At 42.8% G+C, this 23689-nt stretch overlaps 2 protein-coding genes across 3 annotated transcripts in view; one reads left to right on the top strand and one right to left on the bottom strand.

Annotated features, from left to right (window-relative positions):
- kmt2e (lysine (K)-specific methyltransferase 2E) overlaps window positions 1-6049 on the top strand; it is a 50241-nt gene extending 44192 nt beyond the window's left edge. For both annotated transcript variants that reach the window (XM_053649815.1, XM_053649814.1), the window contains 9 exons: window positions 1265-1567; window positions 1709-1850; window positions 2107-2315; window positions 2532-2588; window positions 2698-3090; window positions 3175-3410; window positions 3501-3583; window positions 3717-3799; window positions 3893-6049. In XM_053649815.1, coding sequence (XP_053505790.1) covers window positions 1265-1567; window positions 1709-1850; window positions 2107-2315; window positions 2532-2588; window positions 2698-3090; window positions 3175-3410; window positions 3501-3583; window positions 3717-3799; window positions 3893-4816 — 2430 coding nt within the window. In that variant the 3' untranslated portion in view covers window positions 4817-6049. The remainder of the gene's footprint in view (window positions 1-1264; window positions 1568-1708; window positions 1851-2106; window positions 2316-2531; window positions 2589-2697; window positions 3091-3174; window positions 3411-3500; window positions 3584-3716; window positions 3800-3892) is intronic.
- A 3347-nt stretch (window positions 6050-9396) lies between these two features.
- The window catches only part of lhfpl3 (LHFPL tetraspan subfamily member 3), a 30211-nt gene continuing 15918 nt past the window's right edge, over window positions 9397-23689 (bottom strand). The window contains exons 2-4 of the mRNA XM_053650535.1: window positions 19196-19426; window positions 16208-16242; window positions 9397-14151 (exon numbers count right to left, since the gene is read on the bottom strand). Coding sequence (XP_053506510.1) covers window positions 16226-16242; window positions 19196-19426 — 248 coding nt within the window. The 3' untranslated portion in view covers window positions 9397-14151; window positions 16208-16225. The remainder of the gene's footprint in view (window positions 14152-16207; window positions 16243-19195; window positions 19427-23689) is intronic.

Below are 23689 nucleotides of genomic sequence, written 5' to 3'. Positions count from 1 at the left end.
TAGACAGTGTTCGCCCCGATCTCTGGACAATATTTGGTCACAATGTTTGATTATCGTTGGCCCAAGCTTCAGGAGACAAAGTTGTCCCGATCTCAAAATAAAGCTTGGCTCAACATCAACGTTCTTTTCCTCATCTAAAGACAACGTTAGAATCCCCAATCTCTGGATTACGATCTATTCAACATTGATACTGTTGACTTACATCAACACTGTTGACCAGATCTCTGGAATTCTTTTGAGTCAGTCTTTTGGCCTGATTTCCATTGGGGTCAACATTGTTGTCCAGATCTCTGCCGATGTCTGGGTCAACTCTGACGTTGTTGATTTGATCTCTGAACAATATTTGGGTCAACATTGATTGACGAAGTTTGGTCAACATCATCATAATCGCTGGTCCAATCTCTGGACCGAGGTTGGATCAGCAGTGTCAATGACACCGCTGGACAGAGGTTGGATCAACATGGATAGTGTTGCCCCGATCTGGACAATTTTGGGTTAATATCATTGTCATTGGCCCAATCTTCAGATGATGTTTGGGTCAACATCGATGCAGTCATGAGAACGTTTGGGTTGATGTCAATATCATTTGCCTCATCAAAGGACAGCACTTGGGCCACAAACTGTATTGTTGACCAGATCTCCAAGAATGTTTGGGTCAACACTGTTGACAGGTGATCTCTGAACACCATTCGAGTCAGGTTGTTTAAACAACTGGCCTGGAAATCAGCTTAGCAGTGACGTCTCTGGGTGACGGTTGGATCAATCCCAATTATGTCTCATCTTCGTCATCTCAATGTCGAGACAACGTTTGGGTTGGCAATATCTGGAAGACCTTGGGGTCAGCATTGTTGTTTTTGGCTCTGACAGTTTCGAGTCAAAGTCAAGATTGATGCCTCGGTCTCTGAATGACATTTGGACCAGAATTTACATTTCTGGCAACGTTCTTCTCAACCTGGTCATTGTTGACCCAATCTCCAGTTGACATTTAAGTCAACGTTGACATTATTGGTCCATTCTCAGATGATTTGGTTAAACGTCAACATCAACATTGACATCAACATAGTTACATTGATGGCCTGAACCCTGGATGATGTTCGGGTTTACTTTGCCATGGTCGGGCTAGTCTTATCCTTGAGCCTGTAGATACTCTGTGGGTAGTTAACAAGTTTCACTACCAACGTATGCATTAATGATCCAATTTTGTATATTGTTTATTCTCTCTGTCTCTTTTTCATCTCATAATCGTCTCCCTCCCCGTCCACAGCACTTAGTGAACGAGTGGCTGAGTGTGGAGAAGCAAGAGCAGCGCGTGATAATGCGCAGTCCCGAGCCCGTCCCTGATCGGCCGCTGAGGATCAGCACTGATCCCGAAGTTTTAGCCACGCAGCTCAACTCTCTTCCCGGCATGGCCTGCAGCCCACATGTCTACAGCACGCCCAAGCACTACGTCCGATTTTCTTCTCCGTTCCTGGCCAGTCGCAGCCCCAGCACCCCTGCGGTGCCCGCCGCTCGCCGCCGCTCACGTGAACTCTCCGATACTCCGCCCACCTCTGGCTCCTGCAAAAAAGTTCGTCGATCACATCTTACTCCCTCATAGCTTTTAGTTATTATTAGCGATTAGTCGGGGTCCAAGCACCGGAGTGGGGAAATATATAGTACATTTCCATTAAAACTGGTTAACCTCGTGTGTGTGTGTGTGTGTGTGCAGCGTTGGCTAAAGCAGGCTTTAGAGGAGGAAGGCAGTCTGAGTCCAGGCGGACGAACCTTCCTGATGCCCACTGAAGGACCGCTGACCCCGCCAATCAACGGAGACACTGACAGTCCCATCTCGCTTAATGGCACCTGCCCAGGTAACACACACCTCAAACATCAGGGGGCACTCGAACCAACCCTGTTCTGTAACAGTCTAATACGGAAACAGATACTTTGATACTTCTTTACTTTATAGTTTTGGGGGGTGGGGGGGTTATATCTTTTATGTGCTTTTAAGATAACCCTATTTCTATTTTCTTACTCTGTATTACCTTGAATTTCTTTCATAGTCTCTGTCTGTGTACAGTAGTACAGGTTATGTTAAAGTGTGTTCTGTTGTGTGTGTGTGGTCAGAGTTGCCTACGCCGCTAAAGAAAAGGCGTTTGTGTCCGCTGGACTCGTGCGTGTCGGATTCGTCCACGCCGTACGCCTCTCCGTGTGCTACACCGACGCGACCCGAACCTCCAGACGCCCCGCTAACACCTCAGCTCCTGAACACACCTCCAGAATCTTCTACACCCACACACACCTCGCAGAACCCAGCACACACCACGCCACAAGAGGTAAACACGTACACACGCACACGTGCCAGGGCACTAACTAACCATGTGTTCGTCGTTAATGTTATCATCCGCTGAGATTAAACCCTTTTATGATCTTTTGTGATGTTTGTTTGTGTTAGAGTTGGTCATTAGTTGTGTCTGTGTTCTGAAAGCTGTGTATTATTCATAGAGATGTATAAAAAACCGATAGATTATTAATGATTTGCGCATCTGCAGGGCGAGTCGCCGATAGACAGCTCACCGGAGACGAGCCGAAGACCCAGCACGCAAGAGGTCGGCTTCACCTCAGTCACGCTCACGTTGAATTCTTTACATTTTTCCTTACGGATCGAGCACCAGACACTCCCTTGGTCACGTGATGTTTAACTTGTGTTGTCCTCAGGTCGATCGTGCGCCGTCGCTCTTGGCCTCTCCTGTTCGGAAACCTCCCGAAACGGCACCTCAGGAGTCTCAAAGCCCCGCCCCCTCGCTACCCGAGCCCCACGAGGCACCTTTAGACGAGGGTACGGAGGGAGAAGGCACTACAGAGGCGCCGTCCGCGTCCTACCATGCGTGGATCAAGAGCCCTGAGCGAGGCGGCCTTTCTTTCTCCCCGATTAACTCCAACCTGAGGGACCTGACACCGTCACACACGCTGGACATGGGGGCGTTCAGCGAGGCCGCGTCCTATTACCCCTGTGCCGAGGAGGGAGGGAATGCGACCTTCGCTCGATCGCTCAGCGGAGACGCCTCGGAAGGAGCAGGAGCTGCTCAGAATCCACCACAGAAGAAGAAGGTGAGGCTCTGAACCCTGCTAACACGCTGACCAGAACCACCGTGAGCACGTTCACGTCATTCTCATGTGTCCACTCTTGCCCAGGTGTCTCTGCTGGAATACAGGAAGCGGCAGCGTGAAGCTCGGCGCAGCGGAGGCTCCAAGATCGAGTGCAGCTCTCCGCTCTCGACGGCGCCGCCGGTCGACGTCTTCCCTGTCGCCGTGGAAACGGCGCCTGATTGTGCCGTTCCCGTGGTTACGCTGGGCTCCAGGACGCCGCAATCTAGCGAGGACCCGGACACCCCGCAACAGGGAGAGAAAGAGGGAGGAGACGGACAGTGGTACGTTCCACAGCTCGCGTCTTTATGGTTCCGTTTTGCGTTATTATACGTAATGTTTTACATTTCAGAGTGTGTATGTCTGGTGTGTAGGGTGTCTTCGACCTCAGTGGAACAGGCCAGAGAGCGTGGATACCACAGAGCCCTGCTGCTCAGTGACCATCGCAAAGATGCAGGTCAGACACACACACGCACACACACATACACACACTGTCTCTCTCTTTATATCTGTTTCGTTTCCATCTATCTATTTATCCACCTTTTTCTGTCCCCCCTCTCTCTCTAATAATATGTTTATCTTTCTGACAGATGGAGGAGAAACAGAAGGAGGCGATGCTGTAGCGAGGGAGTGTCCATCGCCTAAGAGCTGCAAGAGTCCCTCAACACACACAGTACGAGTTTACACACACACACACGACTGAATATAACGTGAAGTAACGAGTTTCTTGCCCTCGTCATGCTAACTGTGTCCTTCTTTCTCTCAGTCTCCGTCTCCAGGTCCGAGCTCCGTATCCCACTCCTCCCTTCGCTCGTCTAAAGAAGAGGACAGCGACCCTCAGTCCCGTCCCGTGCCCCAGCCGTCCTCGTCCAAGCCACCGCTGTCCAAATCCACCCCACTGACTCCTAGCAAGCACCCCTCCCAGGGGCACTACGCCGCTCCTTCCCTCCCTATCACCTCCCCTAAATCTCAGCCTCAGCCGCAGGGTTCGCCCTATCGCGGCCAGAGGACTTTCCTGCCCGCCCCGCCCCCTAACCAATCGCAGTACAGCCCTCAGAACGCCCCGCCCCCTCCTCCCCCGCCCCCTCCGGTACCCCCGACTTCCTCGCCGTTCTTCCCCACACAGTTCAAAGCGGCCGTCTCGACGCCCTTCCCTCCCGGCTCGCAGACTCTGCTCCAGTCTCACCACACGCTCCACTTCCAGAGCAGCACGGCCCCGCCCCCTCCTCCACCTCCACCTCCGCCTCATCCTCAGCCGGGCCCCGCCATCATCCACGTCAATCATCTGCAACCCCCTCCGATCCAGCAGCATCAGCTGATCCTGAGCTCCGCCCCTCCCCCACCTCCACCTCCGCCCCCTCAGACGCAGAGTTCTCAGTCGACGCAGGTCAGCGGCACCACCGTCAACCTGCTGTCCATCAAACAAGCCCCGCCTCCTCCGCCGTCATTTCAGAACATCGGTGCTTTTCAGACTGCTATCCTGCACCAATCAGGAGCGAGCAACCCTACAGCGGTAACGCCCTCTACGTATCAGCAGACTGTGTTACCGCCCCCTCCTCCGCCCCCACCGCAACCCACCCCGCCTTCTCAAGGGTCCTCTTCCAATCCTAACGCGACACAAACCCGAGGTCCGCCTCCTTCCGCCGCAGCATTTCATAACACCGGATACATGGGGACGGGGTGGCACTGACTCCGCCCACTTCACCCGCCCGCTAAAACGAACTCATAATGAGAAAACGGCGGCGGATGATTGGACAAAATGTAACATAGGCGACTCGGTTGTAGTGTAAATAGTTTTTTACGCACCTTTACACCCAGGAAACAGGGCGAGGCTACAAGGGTACACTTACACGGACCGTAACCCGATCTGGAGAGACTTTACGGAAAACAAGATGGCGGCTCAGTGGTGCTCATTACACAACCTAAACCCCTCTCCCTTTTTCTTCTTCTTCTTCTTCTTCTTCTTCTTCTTCTTCTTCCCTGATACACACTTCCAGTCGTCCTCTCTCACTAGACGTCTTTTTAGTTTTCCCCCGTTCTCTTTTTCGCACATGTACGATGGACATTCCACGTCAACTTCCCTTTTTTTCTTTCTTTTTTTTTTTCCCCTTTTCCTTTTCTGAAATCCTCACGTCATTTATTCGTTTTATCTAGCGCTTCATTTATAGCGAAAGAAAAAATGCTTTTTGTATAGAGGAAAAAAATACAGAATTATTTTTTTTAATCCATGTAACTGATAAAAAATAATAATAATATCTGCAGAAATCAAGAAGAGACCTTTCTGTTAGGCCGCTTCGCCGCTCCGGGAGTCTGCACTTCTTTAGTGTGTGTGTGTGAGAAAGACGTTGTATTTGTTGGTCCATACGTGTTAACGTGTTCATCACGACTGTTCGTGCGAGTTCGAGAGAGAAATAACTTCCTGTTCACCGTGAGCGGTTTTATTTTTTTGAATTTCCACGGTTATTTGTAGAAAGTGTAATTTAATTGTATAGGTGGTTCCTCCTGCGTTCTTTCTCCAGAGACGGACGGGTGTAAATATCAGCTCCTTTTTTTTTTTTTTTCCTTTTTATTTTCTACGCTTGTACACTTCGCTACCATCCTTTTTTTCTTTTTTTTCTTTTTTTTTTAATATGGATGTAAATACAAGCGCATTCTTCACATAAAAAAGAAAACAAAAGGAAAAAAAAAATAAAATGCTGAATGTTTGTGACCGTAGCACTATTTTTATTTACGTCTCCCAGAATTATTCGATTTGTCCCCTCTCTCTCTCGTTCATTTTTTATTCTTCGTGTGAGTGTGTGTGTGTGTGTGTGTGTGTGTGTGTGTGATGTGTGTGTGAAGAGCAGACGCTCACAGACACAACACTGGTTGAATATTTTCATGGTTCATAATAAAAAATCGCTGTAATGACAGTTTTATACCACCTCCTGCATCCTGTGTGTTTTTCTCTCGTGGTTGAACATCTCAGACTTCACCTTGAAGACCTCGTTTAGTTTACGGTGTTCAGATCGTTAAGGCGTGCTGTGATAGTTAATGCTGCTGCTGTGAAGAACGAAAACGAATGAAGGAACGACCGAACGCACGGCGTGTGTGTGGTGGTGTTACAGTAAAGCTGATTATTTTCCTACAATGGCACTTCCTAGTCTTTTATTTCTGTTTCCTCCTTACATTTTTGATTATTGTACTTTTTATACGTTTATAGTTACATTTAACGTTGCGCAACTATAAAGTCTCTCTCTCTCTCAAAATTAATATAACAGCAAATAATAATAAATCGCAGTTACGTTACCGAGAACGCGCAAAGCGTAAACTTCCTCGGACTCTGGAGACTCCTTCCATAAACGTTAAACATTTCCTGTAAAGAAACCGTCGCTGTTACCATAGAAACGAAAACGTATTCGAGCATTAGCGCGTTAATGTAAACGTGTGATCTCCAGCTGTGATCGTTACCTTTATATAAAATTACTGCACGAGTCCGCCTGGGAAGTTCGTATTTACGACGGCTGGTGCATTCTGGTCACTTTGGTCGGCGCAAGATGGTGGCGTAAATTCTCTTAATTAACTCCAAACAAAATACAGCAAGGGTTTTTTTATTTTATTTTAAAGTCTGCGTCTAGAAAATGACGAACAAAGAATGCGCATCAGGTGCGTTTCACTTTTTTTTTTGCACTGTAAACTTAATCATTTTATTTACATTTATTCATTTAGCGGACGCTTTTATCCAAATCGACTTACAAATGATCAAATACAAGCAAAGCGATATATCAAGTGGAGAACAATACAAGTAGTGCTACCGTACAAGGTCTTTTAATTGAGTTCCAGAAAAGCAGAGTCGAGGTGCAAGAGTAAGGTTTTTTTGTTGTTTGGTTGGTTGGTTTTTTTTTTTTTTAAATCAATAATGTGGGGGTTGGTGTTTTAGGGGTTGGTTAGGTGTTCACGGAAGAGGTGGGTCTTTAGCTGTTTTTTGAAGATAGTGAGAGATTCTGCGCTCCGGATTGAAGTTTGTTCCACCACTGAGGGATAGTTAGTGTGAAGGTTCTGGAAAGGGACCTTGAGTCATGCTGAGTAGGAACTACTATGCATCGGTCGTTAATCGGTCGCAGATTGCGTGAGGGAACGTAAGGAGAGTGTTGAGGTAGGAGGGTGCTGTTTTCATATATATATATATAATATATATATAAACCTTATACCGTAAATGAACAATGCTATCGTATTTTGTGCAGGCAGTGAAATCGGCTTCCTAGGCGAGTAAACATTCGATTTCAACAAATTTACATTCGACTACAGGCGTTGATTCCGCCATGTTTTCTTACTGACTCGCCCCCAACTTGGAAACTCTGGGTTCGAACAAAATCCAGAGTTTCCCCGCTCGTGATTACGACTTTGTCGTGGCATTCATGTGCATTCAACTCGTAAATATGATCTTTCCGACACGGCTTGAGCGCACCTTTAATCAACACCTTGTGTAATCGGATCATTATCGGATTGTGCCGTCGCTGCGCGTTTTGTCCTCGGCGTGTCTGATGCTGCTGCTGTTCGTCCACCAGGTGGCGTAAGTGAGCAGCTTTACACTCCTTTACTGCAGAGAGAGAGGCTGGAACCTTCCCTGCATTTCAATACTGGTTTTAACATTCTCTCCTCGGCTCCGTCTCAAATGCAGAGGTGTGCACTCCTCGGATTTTGTTATTTATTTTTTATATATTTTATTTTATCTTTATTTAACAGGAAAAAGACTCACTGGGATTAAACTTCTCTCTTACATGAGTGGCCTGTCCAAGATAAGCAGCCGAGTTTGCATATATAATTGTCCAACAAAGTTATGACGTACAATACTAAATCCAACATAAAACATCCAACCAATTAAAAACATTTCCACACCATTAATTCCCTCTCTAGGTTACATAGTCAAAATTTAAAATGACTATAAGATTTAAGTTTTACCAAGCTTTAAGGGACGCACAAAGATTGTAACTTGATTGAGAACGTAATGAGTAATTGCCCGGCAATTTCCGTCGAATAAAACAACAAAGATAAGAGGGCAATTAACCAAATATGGCTTTACATATTGATAAATACTAATGCATATTAAAGTGCACATTAGCACAACGGAGTTAAATTGATGTCTGTTGCAGTTTCTGTTGCAGTCACGTTGGCGTGCTAAATCGCGGCGGCCATTTTGTGATGATCCAGTCGTTATGTTAAGAATTAGCTGGTGTTGATTCAACAACAATACAACTTCACGCAGTAACTAATCAAAAGTTTTAGACAAAAAGAATTGATCGGGAAATGATGAAACACTGGATCAAGTTGATACGTAAATACATAAGATGTTTACTAGCTAGCATGCTAATTACATTTAGAGCAGGGTTTTGGCTATGTAAAGCGAGATTTGAACGGAAATGTCTCCATCCTCCCGAAATTAAGCTTCAAGTGAAGCTCGTTTTTAATACCTTTGCTCAACACTGTTGTTGAGAAACGTTTAGCGTCTGTAGCAAAGGGGAAAAAAATGACCTCGGTGTGCAAATAAAGTTTTTAAAAATCCACACGAGTCATGTCTGTCTTTTAAAAATATGATTTAACAACAGAAAGAACTATAGTAAGATTATCTAGCTAGCATTTGCTTGCTAGATTTCTTCAGCTTTAGCTGAATACCCTTGGACAGCAGAAATCTCAGAAATCCTGCCTCATGTTAGCTAGGTAGCATTAGCAGTAAAGAGTGGGATTGTTTATTGATATGACTTAAAATCTTCTCAGAAATCTTCTCATATATTAGCTAGTTACCATTAGCAGCGAGGATTATAATTATCAATATATATGGCATAAAATCCTCTCAGAAATCCTGTCTCATGTTAGCTAGTTAGCATTAGCAATGAAGATTATGTTTATCAATAGATATGGCATTAAAATCCTCTCAGAAATCCTGGCTCATGTTAGCTAGGTAGCATTAGCAGTAAAGAGTGGGATTGTTTATTGATATGAGTTAAAATCCTCTCAGAAATATTCTCATGTGTTAGCTAGTTAGCATTAGCAGTGAGAATTATGATTATCAATAGATGTGGCATTAAAATCCTCTTAGAGATAATGTCTCATGTTATCTAGTTAGCATTAACAGTGAAGATTATGTTTATCAAGATATATGGCATTAAATTCCTCTCAGAAATCCTGCCTCATGTTAGCTAGCATTTAAAGCACAACACAAATCATTTTTATTTGTTTATTCAGGAAAAAGAAAACCCTCATGATCTGTGATTGTCTTTTGAAAGAACTTTTTATTCACTTACATCTTTGAATCAATCTCTAGATGGTGTTTTTTTAAATGATGATTTTATGGAATATTTACATTTCTTTATTTATTTTAATTCTATATACATATAAGAACATTAGACAAGACAGACACCCAACATCGGGGACTTCAGTAATGTACAGATATAAGAAGAAGAAGAAGAAGAAGAAGAGGAAGAAGAAGACGGATATCAATTCTAAATCAGCTTCAGTATTTGTCATGTCCTGATTTTACAGAGTGACATCACAGGGGGTGGAGCTTCTGACCAGCCAATAGCAAACCATTGTTTACCTCATGTTAGCTAGGTTCCTAGCAAGCTTGTATAGATAATTACCATCAGATAACCAGACTTACTGTTAAAGTGCTAGCTTAAATGTTAACTTAATTAGCCAGTTAGCTAGCAAACATCAGCTAGCTAGGCTTACAGGATAAGAGCTAGCATGATTGCTACTTTAGCTACCTAACTCCGGTAGCTGTGTCTCAATCTAAATTGCTAATAGCAAATTATAATGCTTTACCTCACATTAGCTAGCACATTTCCTAGCAAGCTTGGCTAGATAATTGACACCATATAGCTAGGCCTAACTAGGCCAAGCTTAACTGACTTGCTCTGTAGCTGTGTCTCAATCAGATTAATTTTAGATAGCTATGATTACTAGCAAACATTAGCAGAACACTGTGTTTTGACAGTGAGCTAGCTAAAGTATTACATTGCAAAATTAAAGCCAGAAAGCCACAAATCACACAGAATGATGCAGCTAGGTAACGTCAGATTGCTAAGGTCACTGCAGAAGAGCTAGCTTTACTGTTAAGTTAGCTAGCTAGCTAGGAGTAGCATTTTATTTAGCTAACACCGAAGGCTGTGTCTCAATCTGATCAGGAAAAAGCGATACCTTACTTTAGCTAGCTTCCTAGCAAGCTTTGCTAGCTACTTACACCTGAAGCACTAGCATTTATGTTAGGTTAGCTAACATTAGCGGAATACTGTGTTTAATTAGTGAACTAGCTTAGCTAATTTTGGCAGGTAAAATTAGCTAAGCATTTGGTCAGTATTTGGTCATTAAAAGCCAGTGTTTGATGTAAAGTCTCCACCCTTGTTGAGCACAGTGATGCCTGTTACTCGGCGAAATCAGAACATGCGCGTACAAATGTTATTATTCACCTACAACCGTGTTTGTCCGTCAAGATCATTTTGTATACTTTTTTTTTTTTTACGGTTTACGATATTATTACAATATTTCACTTAAAAAAAAATTAGAACAACTTCCTCTTTCATGATGTCACATTTGTCTTTTTTTGTACATAACAATATTACATTTACACTTCAAATCAAATAAAAGACAGTAAATTCAAGAGAAAAAGAATTACTAGGGTGTGTCTGCAGACTGACGAAGTGGGCGGGGCATGTCTTCAAGCCACGAAGACACGCCCAAATCTAAAATCTGAGTACTCAAAAAAAAAAACAAAACGTAAAGTTTATGCTAGCTGGCTAGTTAGCGTTATCAGTAAAGATTATGACCGTGACTCAAAAAATACTGTTCTGTTAGCTTCTATTAGCTAGCTGGGTAACAGAATGTAGTTGTGAAGTGATCTGCAGTCAGACCCTGTCGAACCTTAAATTAACAAACGCATTAGACAGAATATATACAACGTAAATACCGCGTGTCTTTCATAATACTCTCGTAATTACACACCGTGTGTGAAGGTGAAGGCTGTGTCTCGATCTGATCGGTCAGAAGCAAACCATAAGGATTAAACCGTTTACCTCATGTTAGCTAGCTTCCTTCCATTAGATAGCAGAAGAGCTAGCATTAATGTTAGGTACCAGGTTAGCTAGGAAACATTAGCACAGTCCCAAATCACACACAATGACATCATATGTAAAAGTATTCACTATATCACTACGTACTAATGTAGACCCGATTTTTACGTTTGTTCTGTTTAAACACTAACCCTACGTTCACGCTAGCGAGCGATAAATCGACGGGCGACACGTACGTACGTCACACGTAGCCGTGGTCACGGTGACGAGCGACGATTCCGATTTTCTCATTTAAATGCAAGTGACGTGCGACACGGTAAAGTGACAAATCCGAACGATTCCTCGGACCCGATCGTACGGCACGACGTTCCTTCAGTTCTTCACTCACGACTTTCCTTCTTAGCTGTAGCCAGTTCCCGTTTACTGTTTGACGCAAAAATGGATGAAAAAGTCGAACGGTTTCGACTTGTCCTGTCGTGCACGACGTCTCGTTAGATGTGTGTAGAGAAGAACGTTACGAAGAAAAAATATCGCTCGGAAGGAAGTAGCAGAGCGCGTGGGTGTGTACATAGCTAGAACAGTCAGCTTATTCGGCAGCCATGTTGGTTCCGTCCGTCCCTTCCCCTGTTACAAGCCCCGCCCCTTCTCTTCCGGCTCTTTACGCTGTACTCCGTTTGTTTTCGGATTTCTCTAGTACAGCAGTATGTGATTTGAGACTCAGCGCAAATTAAAACACGTTACCGAATCCATAAGTACATCGATTAAGTCTTACGAGGAAAAAAAAAAAACGTCCGAAATTATAACACTGAAGTTACGACGTATCCGTCGTATTAGGCAGCATTTTAACCGTCGTGTACATGACGTTTATTTATCGACGGACACTCGCTCGGTCATTAGCTTGCCTGAGAACCGATCCCCGACTAGCAACAGCTAATTTCCTGGAGGTGAACACAACAAGACTACTTTTTAATAATAATAATAATAATAATAATAATAATAATATAGCTAGCTAACCAAGCTATGTACATAATCTGTGAGGTCGTGTTACGTTAGCTAGCGGAGTGTAAACTCACTTGAGCGCAGTGATCACGTGTTAAACATGACGTTATGTGACGTAACAGGTTATTGGCACGTGCCTGTTAGACGGCGACGGTACGGAGACGTTAGCATAACAGCACTGACGTTAACATCGCACACACACACACACACGCACACACACAGCTCTACGCTATAATACTGTCCAAAAACAGGAAGTCATGTGAGATTTGGGAGTCATGGACAGAAATACAACACGGACGCTGACGTGAATAAACACGTTTCACTGGAGCTTTTTTCAAGTTTTAAGGATGAGCTGAAAATAATTGGACACGTTGAGATTTATCTAAACAAAAATGTAAAAATATTTTTTATGGCTAAAAAATATCCAAAACATTTATATGATTGTTTTTGTTGTTTGTTTGTTTGTGTTTCTTTTTTTAAAGGAGAGAGCGGATTTGAAGTCGAGTGTCCAATTATTATTTGTTTAATGAATATTAACTGCTTCTGATAACCCTTTCATAATAAAAGCGAGTTTTGCAGCAGAACAAAATAATTCTTTAAAAAAAAAAAAAAAAAAAAAAAAAATATGACAAAAGATATAACACAGATGAAAATACAATGGGAAAAAAATTCTTTTATAAAACATATACATAAAACCACAGAAATAAATAATAGAATTATCTAGAAAAAAAAACAAACATTTATGTACAACACAACAGGAACAAATAATCCCGAAAGAAACACTCAATCAAATCGAATAGAATTAATTCTGAAAAGAAATAAAGGATGACATGAGAAAGAAAAATCAAAATCATATTAAATAATACAAATGAATAAATAATCATTTCAAATAAAAATAAATTCTAAAAAGGATTTTCCCCAAAAGACTCTACACACTTGCAGTAATTCTTCATGAATCCTGGTTGTTCTTATGGAACTTCATTTCTGTTACATACATGATGTGTGTGTGTGTGTGTGTGTGTGTTCCAAATCTCTCCCTGCTCCCTATTCCCTCGTCTCGAGAACTAGCATGCTGATGGACTCTGTTGCTAGGCAACTGGGAAACATGGAGGCGGAGAGGAAGCCAGCGAATGACTCGGGGTTAGAGTTGAGCTAGCTAGCACGTAGCTGTGTACTGCTGTACGTGGACGACGGAGACACGGGTGACGCTGAAAACCAAATAAATCCGTCGAGGACGTTGACATTTTCTTCAGATTGGCTGAAGCTTTGGGACATTATGTTTGTTTGTTTGTTTGTTTAACGCTTTAACATGGAAGAAAACAACACAGCACTGACACGTGGCGTTCATCACCATCTAATATTTTTAAATAAACCTTGTGTGTGTGTGTGTGTGTGTGTGTGTGTGTGTGTGTGTGTGGTGGGGTTTTTTTGGCACCTGTGTTGTGGTAATTTACTTGTGAAAGGAAAGAGCGGTCGCCGTGGCTCCCGCGTTCCTCTCCGGTGTTATCCGTCGCCATGGTAACAGTCTCTTCAGGTCCAACTCGAGTGTTCAGTCCGGTCGACTAACACTAAAATAACCAACAAACTCCAAAACATGGACATGTTTATATCAGGGGTGTGTGTGTGTGTGTGTGTGTGTGTGTGTGTGTGTGTGTAAATACAGACAAACAGACAAACAGTGGAATACTGACACCGATCCTAACACACTAAACGGCAGGGTCTGTGTGTGTGAGAGTGTGTGTGTGTGTGTGTGTGAGAGTGTGTATGTGTGTGTGTGTGTGTGTGTGAGTGAGAGTGTAGCTGCCTGGTCCAGTCCTCACAGCTGTGTAAAGTCTTTTCTTCTTCAACAATCTAGACGTCTTTCTTTATCTCCCTCTAAACACACACAGGCCTCAGCCCCGCAGCATGCTGGGTAAAAAGCTGGATGGTGACTGGAGCATGTAACTTTACTTCTTCTTTTCTTTCAATTGATCAAGTCACCCTGGGGAGAAAAGAGGGGAAAAAAAGAGTAAACTACAAAAAAATAAAGAAATAAAATAAAAATAAACAAACCCTTAAAGAAATTAAACAGGGGAATTCTTTCTGAAAAAAAAAAAAAAATTCATATTTTCCTAACTTATATCATTTAACTCTATACATTTACCCCTGCCCTTACATCATATATAATTACTGTATAAAACAGAGTAATAAACAATAAATAATAATGACATCAAATTAAATAGAACAGAATTCTAAACAAACACACAACACACAGCAAGTCATCTAAAAAAGAAATAATTACATAAAACCAAACAGAACAGAATAAATCGATAAATTCAAAAAAAAAATGAAAATCATTTCATGCGACACATAACAACCAAATAAAATAAAATAAACACATCTAAAGCGTATACGAAAAGAAAAAAACGAGTAGAATCATTCTAAAAACTAAAAGAAATAACTGCGTAAAAGTCGATGAAAATAGATCACACGGCAAAATAAAATCTACATGATAAAACAACTGTATAAAAACGTACAACAGAACAGAGGATACGTAAACAAACAAACAAACAAACAAACAAACAAACAATGATATGAAACCGAACAGAATTTTTACACTGACAGAAAACAGATCATCCAGGACAGTACTAACTACATAAAACCAAATAAGAGTAGAATTCATTCTAAATTATGACGCACTATATAAAAAAAGAATTCTTTTAAAAGATAAAGGAATAGAGTCATTCTAAACGTTAAAGAATTGTCTGTGTTTTATGGAACAGAATCGTTGCTGTTCCTTGTTAGTGTCTCGGGAAATGATGCGGTGCGGGGAAAAAAATCAAATCAAATAAGTCGTAAATCATTTTAAATAATTGTAAAGTCAGTTCATACATAAACAAATGATGAGGAAATAAGTTTGTTGTAAATAATTTCATACAGATGTTTCAGTTTCACCGTTACGAATCACGGTGGATAGAAAAAGTCTACACACCCCTGTTAAGACCGCAGGTTTCTGTGATGTATTTTCCTCCTCAATGTGAAATTACAACGTGTAACAACAATAAAGTCAAAAACAATCAGAAACATTTTAGGGAAAAAATAATTTAAAAAAACTTACAATAACCTGCGTGCGTAAGTGTGCACACCCTTTTATAACTGGGGGCGTGGCTGTGTTCAGAACGAACCAATCACATTCAATCTCCTGTTTAAAAGTAATCATCATCTCATCAGCTCTCATCAATGAAATGATTCTGATTAAATTAACCCCCAAATAAAGACCGGCTGTTTCTCTAGGAGTTTCTGCACGTCCTTGGTTTCATCTGACTGCTGAAGTCCTCAAAGAGCTTACAGAGCATGTACGGGGTCTCACTTGGTGAAAGGAATTGATCGGTATAAAATAATGTCCAAAACATCAGATGAACACCGTGAAGGCCGTCATCAACAAGTGGAGAAAACGGAGCACCGCAGTGACATCACCAAGAACAGGACGTCCTGACAAATTTTACCCAAGGAGAAGATAAAAACTTACCAGGGAGGCTTCCGGGAGACCGACAGCAACATTAAAGGAGCTGCAGGAACATCTGACGAGTCCTGACTGCTCTCTGCATGTGACAACAATCTCTCGTATTCTTCGCACGTCTGGACGGTTGGGTGGGGCGGCTAGACGGAAGCCGTTTCTCACAAAAAAACATCTAAATCACCCCAAACCATGGAGCAAAGTGAGCTACGGTCTAATGAGACCGATTCCTAAAGGTATAATAATTCCATCATTCCAAAAGGTATGTTGGGTGCAAAAAAAAAACAAAAGCGCATCACCAGAAGAACACCACCCGCACGGTGAAGCCTGGTGCTGGCAGCATCGCGCACGACTTTTTAACAGGGGCGTGTTGACTTTTTATATCCATGTGTGCCGTTCATTTCAAGCATAAAAAAAAAAACAGTTTTTAAGAAATCACAAAACCTTCAGAAGCACAGGTTAGAGATCCGACTGTCTTTATTATTATTATTATTATTATTATTATTATTATTATTCTTTTTAAAGGTAATTGAGCACTCACCCCCTCCAGCTGAGCCGCCTATGCATTTCCACTTTCTGTTAAAATAAAGCACAGCAACCACTAAATCAATATATATCTAAAAATCTAAATGTCCACCAATAAGAAAATACAAAAACATTAATTTTCCCCAATCATAAACAATATTTATTTATATGGAGAGTAAAAATAACTTTCTGCTGACTGCAGGTGAAAATAGAAAGTAATACAGCAGTTAAAAAAACTGGACATTAAAAATGAAATCAGCTGAGACGCGTTTCACTGCTAAAGATTTCTTGTTTTATTTATGTTTATTTTTTTTGTACTGAAATAAAAAAAAAACTGTAATTTTACAGTAAATTTGTAATAAATAAATAAATAAATAAAAATCATAAAAGTCACCAAAATAATAAATATCCACTTCAAAGCAGACGTGGTTCTCCTCCCTGATGCCCGGACATTTCAGAATTCTTAGGCTTTATAATCTCGATTTTTTAATTTTTTATTTAAAGCGGCAGTATGTGAATTGCAGTTGCAATAAACGCACACCCTCACCTTCCACGTTCAACAGCTCTCCTCTTCCTCCAAAACTGACCTCCGCTTCCTGTGTTCAAACTAAATACGCCCTATATGCGAGTTGATGTTTTTTTTAAGGAAAACGGACAACTGCGAAGCTGCTTATTAGCGCTGAATGTAATTTCAGGGCCAGAAAAATTCAACAAGATGCCTGAAACTAAGAAAACAGCCAGACTTTTCATAATTACAGGATTGTCAATCATCACTGTTTTGATTATCTTTTAAAAAGATATCTTTTAAAAACAAGTGATTATTACAGCTCTAGGTGTAGCCTTAAAACAGACATACTGCCGCTTTAACGGTTTACAAGCGCAAACGTAAACTAAGCTCACTAAAGGACGGTTGAGACGGGATTCGTTTTTTGGACTTGTAGTAATTATGACGATGCACACACACACACACACACACACACACACACACACACACACGGATGAAGCGTGTCTTCATGAGCTTGCGTATGCTCTGTGTGTGTCACGAATCATTCGGTTCCACACCTCCTCGTAGAAAACGAATCCAGTCTGAATAGGGCTTTCAACAAATCCTGGTCATGTGACGTGAAACGTATGTTATCCGTGTGTGTGTGTGTGTGTGTAACGTTTTGCTCTCCTGTGAAGTTTTTGAGAACTGTGAACTGTGTAAACACACATTAGTAATGCACGACTCAGTCTGACGCCTGGAGCTTGAATTAACCCCAAACCCACAGAGACTTCGTTCCTTATCTCTCGCTTTCTTCTCCTCTCCATCCTTCACCTCCTCGCTCTCGCTTTCTCGCCGTCCCGTTTTCCCCTTAATGACCATTACGCGTCCTCGCTTTCTCTCCTCGTCTCGTCCTGCTCGATCTCTGTCTGATTTTCTTTCCTCCTCATTTCTCTGAAAGATGAACACGTGAGTGGAGGAGCGCAGGTGAGATGAGAAAGCAGATCATGCCGGAATATCCAGCTCATCATCCACCGTCATAAAGCGTGGTTTTAATTCTCATCTCTCGGCTATTTCACGCTCCGGTTTCCAAACCTTCACGCGCCCGACTCGGATTTTCCCAGCGGATCGGATTTTAAAGTCGGATCTTGATTACAGAGGTGATGTTTCAGAGGAACGTTGAGCCTGAGAACGGAAACCTAAAAATAGTTTCTTGTTTTGTTGTAGTGTTTTGTTTTTTTTTAACCGTGGCTCCGATTCCACATAAGGCGTAGTCATTAGCGCGGGAGAATTCTGGATGCTGATTGGCCAGAAGAAGGTGTCGATTCATTTCCTATAACAGCAGCTCGGACAGTCGCGCAGCTTCACACCGTATTAACGCGCTCGTTCTCGTACGCTTCGATGGTTTCTATAGCAACGGCACGTTCACAAGAGTCTCGTAACGAACAGGTTGAGAAAAAAGGAAACCTGCACGGAAGGAGTCTCCAGTGTAAATCTGTAAAACTTACGACGACAAGCCGCGGTTCTTTCTCTTTTCTTTCCGTCTTATTAATTTCGAGAGAGAGAAAATAAAGAGAGTTCTGCTGACGGCGCGACTGTTTATAGAACGTTCTAGAACGGAAGAGAGAACAGGAACTTGCTGTAGTATAAGAGGAATAAAACGCTAGCGCTAAAGCTGAACACTACAAAATATCTTCATTTTTCCACGTGCTTTTATTTATCACGTGATGTCACACGTGTTTACTTGAGTTCACACGTGCAGGGAATCGAACGATCCTCCGTAAATCATGTCTTTTCCTGTTGTTGTTGTTGTTGTTGTTGTTGTTGTTTGTCCGCCCCCCTCCCCCCCACACACACACACACTGACCGTTAAAACGTCCGAGTCAAATTTCTTTCACGTCCTCCTATTTTTTTTCTTCTTCTTTTTTCTTCAGAGCTGCTGTGAGACATGGCCGCTAGAAGCGAAAACATGTTGTTGGCTATCTGGGAAACGTTTAAAATTCACAGCTCACGAACCTTCCGTAGAGCAGCCGAGAGTACGGAGAGAGGGAGGGAAATAAAAAAAAAGCCCTGAGGAAACAGGAGCCTCGTTTATGAAATGTCCTGATAATCAGATTTGGTCCTAAACTCCATCGGTGTGCGCGTTATATTAAACGTGACGCGCGAACACAAGCCTGAAACCGAGCTGAAATCTATCGACGGCTCTTTTTTTTTCTGAATCCCCTGATCTGGGAAACGTTTCATCGGTGCCAGTGTGATGAAACGTGAGGAAGAGATTGGAACGTGAACGGCACACGTCAGTATTCAGAGCTCGGACGTTTCAGAAGGTTGGAGGAGACGCCACTCGGTGTTACTCGGTTCTCGTTTATATCTCATCGTATTAGTCTTTTTATCGCTGCTGCGTAACCCGACTCTGAAGCCCCGGAACTTTCCCAGCGTAACTACTGCGCTGACGTTTAGGTGAAATGAAGACGTGTCTTTTCAGGATAATGAACAGGAAGTAGAGTTTATTCCTCTTACTGTCTCCCAGCAGCTCGTCTCCCATGAGGCCGTCCTGCCGGTTTCCCAGCACGAAGGCGAGGAAGGAGAGGATGAGGGCGTCCATGATGCCCATGATGGCCAGGATGTAGGCCCAGCGCACCGAGCACTCTCCGATCGTGTACTTATCCGTCTGCTCTCCGCACATCCGCTTCACCTGCTCCGCATCCCAGCCGTCAGGGTAGATGAGACAGCCGAGAACCAGGCATGTACCTGCGAAACACACACACACACACACACACACACACACACACACACACACAGAGCTCATCAGGAGTGATTTATCAGATCAGCAGGTGTTGCTGTTCCTCCACTGTGATCGTTTATAGCTTTGCCAAAAGCTAATTCAGTGCTAAAACATCTGCTACTGTGATACAGTGTGTAAATGAACAGAACAGAGAGAGAGAGAGAGAGATGGAGAGAGAGATGGAGAGAGAGACAGACAGACAGAGAGACAGATGAATGAACTCGGAGAAGATAAGATAAATGAAGAGTCCATAACTATCTCTTCTGTCCTTTTCTTTCTTCTCTCTCTCGCTCTCTCTCTGTCTGATTGTATTTCTGTATCTCTCTCTCTGCATCACTCTCTTTCTGCCTCTTTCATTTTCTCTCTTTTTCTTCATCTATCTCTCTCTCTTTCTCTCTCCCTGTTTGTCTCTCTCTCTCTCTCTCTCCCTCTCTCTCTCTCGTTCGATCTGTCTTTGGTCAGCTCTTGGTATCGCAGGGTTTTGGAATGATACGATTGAGGCTCACTGAGTTTTAGGTGTTTCCAGAAATTTCTCTATTTTTAGAATTAGTGAATATTTCTCTCTGTCTCTTTCTCTCTTTCTATCTGTCTCCCTGTTTGTCTCTCTCTCTCTCTATCTGTCTCCCTGTTTGTCTCTCTCTCTCTCTATCTGTCTCCCTGTTTGTCTCTCTCTTGCTTTCTATCTGTCTCCCTGTTTGTCTCTCTGTCTCTCTCTCTTTCTATCTGTCTCCCTGTTTGTCTCTCTGTCTCTCTCTCTTTCTATCTGTCTCCTTGTTTGTCTCTCTCACTTTCTATCTGTTTCCCTGTTTGTCTCTCTGTCTCTCTTTCTATCTGTCTCCCTGTTTGTCTCTCTCTCTTTCTATCTGTCTCCCTGTTTGTCTCTCTCTCGCCTTCTATCTGTCTCCCTGTTTGTCTCTCTCTCGCCTTCTATCTGTCTCCCTGTTTGTCTCTCTCTCTCTTTCTATCTGTCTCCCTGTTTGTCTCTCTCTCGCTTTCTATCTGTCTCCCTGTTTGTCTCTCTATCTTTCTCTCTTTCTATCTGTCTCCCTGTTTGTCTCTCTCTCACTTTCTATCTGTCTCCCTGTTTGTCTCTCTGTCTTTCTCTCTTTCTATCTGTCTCCCTGGTCGCTTCTCTCTCGCTTTCTATCTGTCTCCCTGTTTGTCTCTCTGTCTCTCTCTCTCTTTCTATCTGTCTCCCTGTTTGTCTCTCTGTCCTTCTCTCTTTCTATCTGTCTCCCTGTTTGTCTCTCTGTCTCTCTCTCTCTTTCTATCTGTCTCCCTGTTTGTCTCTCTGTCCTTCTCTCTTTCTATCTGTTTCCCTGTTTGTCTCTCTGTCTCTCTCTCGCTTTCTATCTGTCTCCCTGTTTGTCTCTCTCTCTCTTTCTGTCTCCCTGTTTGTGTCTCTCTCTCTCTCTTTCTATCTGTCTCCGTGATTGTCTCTCTCTCTCTTTCTATCTCCAGATTGTCTCTCTCTCTTTCTATCGGTCTCCCTGATTGTCTCTCTCTCTTTCTATCTGTCTCTTTCCTTGTCTCTCTCTTTCAACCTCTCTCCCTGTTTGTCTCTATCCCTGTCTCTCACTCTTTCTATCTGTCTCCCCATTTGTCACTCTTTCTATCTGTCTCTCTTTCTGTCTCTCTCTCTTTCTGTCTCTCTCCCTCTTTCTCTCTCTCCGTCTCTTTCTCTCTCTCTAACCAGTGGTGTGTTTATTATTTCAGAGATTATGAAACGACGTCCTCTTCACTACACGGTGCACTATTTTTCGGGTCTGTCATTATGGAGTGGAGTAAATCCAGTGCATGTTTTCAATTCATCAATGCACTGTGACACGTAATGTACAAACTGAGGGACTACCCACAATGCACTGCGGTGTCTGGTTTGATTAGTGGGGGAAAAGTAAACGCTTTAAAAAGTAACTGTTATTCCGTCAGTAAAGGACGCGTCACGTGCGGTGAGTGTCGGCAGGACGTGAGCGGGACAACCCGACACGTGTGTGTTTATTTAGGGCAATCTATGAATCATAATCAGTGTTCATAGCGGGGGTTACAACACGGGCAGGTAACATTACAGCGAGGACGATCCATAATCAGGTCATCAGGTGAGGAAATACAAACACAAACACAACTCAGAAACTCGACACAACAGGGTAAAAACCAGAATAAACACAGAAGAGGTGAACACAGTAGGGTAACAGACCAATGACAGGACAGGGGCGGAGCCAGGACTAGCACAGGACAAGTCACATGACAAGCACACTAGCAGGAGAATTTTCACTTTGACGTGCATTTGACTTTAAATTCTGACACCTGACACTTGATGATGTCACAGTGAATTTCACAGCCGTCCAATCAGCAGCTAGTTCTCTCTCTCTCTCTCTCTCTCTAACACACACACACACACACACACACACACACACACATGTTTTGTCACTTCCGTTATTACAGAATTTAATTAAGGACATTACGAGGTTTTCTCCTTTGAAGCATATTAACATTTAAATTTCAACTGCCACTTGATGATGTCACAACGAGCGCCGCAGCCGTCCAATCAGCAGCTGTTTCTTTTTCAATTTTAATCTTTCTCTCTCTCTTTTTCTTTCTCTCTGCTATTTTGTCAGTTCTTCCTTTTTTTTTTAAATCCCCGAATACAATAAAAGACGTTTTGATGTTTTCCCTTTGAAATTTCACATTTGAATTTGAATTCCAAACCGCCGCTCGATGATGAGCTTCGCAGCCGTCCAATCAGCAGCGACTTCTGTCTGTTTTTAAAGATCTCTCTCTCTCTCTCTCTCTCTCTCTCTCTCTCTCTCGTATTATCATGTCTTCTTTGTTTTTTATGCAAGAATACATGATTTTTCCCACAAGGTTTTGACGTGATGATTTACATTTATTCATTTAGCAGACGCTTTTATCCACAGCGACTATTATTACAACGATTATTACAAATAAACAACAACAACAAAATAAACAATAAACAACAAACAATACTTTATAAAGTAACGATTGATGCAGGTGTAGTAATGTGTAGAGCTTTTACCGGAAGTACAGCGTGGCGTCAGAGGAGCAGTTCGGCCGCCATGATGCAAGTGTGTGTGTATGTGTGTGTGTGTGTGTGTGTGTGTGTGTGTCTGTGTGTGTGCGTGTAATAAACACAGATTTTCCTCTCGCTGTGTTAAATGGGGAGCAGAATCTTGTCTTTTTATTTCCGCATCAGAGAAGCTCATCTAAATTCAGATCTCTTTCCCCGTGTGTGTGTGTGTGAGTGTGAGTGTGTGTGTGTGTGTGTGTGTGTGGTTGTTTGAAGTGTGCTGATGGGAGTGTTTTAGTATTCCTCAGATGCAGGATGAAGGCGAGCGAGTCTTTTATCCTCGCCGCCTCGTCGCTCTGTGCTGTGAGCTTCATCTGCTAAATCTCGCTGAATTCACACACACACACACACACACACACACACACACACACACAGAGTACAGTGTGTTCCAATTGATTGAAAGAGTAATGCTTAGGGGAGTGTAACTGAGTCACTATCAGGTGTGTGTGTGTGTGTGTGTTTGACTGGCTTCTGAGCTCATCTGCTCTACAGGTTACCATAGTGACACACCCCTCCCACCTTTGCATTTGAGTGCGTGTGTATGTGTGTGTGTGTGTGTGTGTGTGCGTGTGTGTGTGTGTGTGCTCGACGGAGGTTAATATTCAATCGCAGCCCAGAGACGAGCTGAGAGGTGTGTGGTTTCCATGACAACTGCAGAGGAGAGTGTTTGTGAGGCACACTGTGTGCAAATCCAGTTAGTGTGGAGGTCACCTACGTGTGTGTGTCTGTGTGTGTGTGTGTGTGTGTGTGTGTGTGTTGCAGCACAAATAAACCACTGCAAACAGTCTGATCCGTGAACAACAGAACGATATAAACAGTGATCTATAAACCTCGTGTGTTTTTCCTCCGTGCCATACGTTATTCCCGCCTCATTCCCGGCGTTCCCGAGACGCTCTCCGCATCCACCGCCATCCCGACCGGGATAAAGCTCTGACTCGAGATGAACGAGTAGCACGAGTGCTGCATTATTAATCCAAACCCAAAATTGGTTTTCGAACAGCACGCAGTGAAATCCAAAAGTATTGGCACCCCTCGAGAAAACGAGTTCATTCTCTAACACTGAATGTGTTATTCAGCAGTAAATAACATGAAGGACACACACATATATATATAGAGAGAGAGAGAGAGAGCGAGAGAAAGAGAC

This window comes from Ictalurus furcatus, chromosome 19, assembly GCF_023375685.1.
Source record: "Ictalurus furcatus strain D&B chromosome 19, Billie_1.0, whole genome shotgun sequence".
Lineage (NCBI taxonomy): Eukaryota > Metazoa > Chordata > Actinopteri > Siluriformes > Ictaluridae > Ictalurus > Ictalurus furcatus.
Note: the sequence above shows the minus strand (reverse complement) of the source record. Positions and strands in the feature narration are given on the sequence as shown.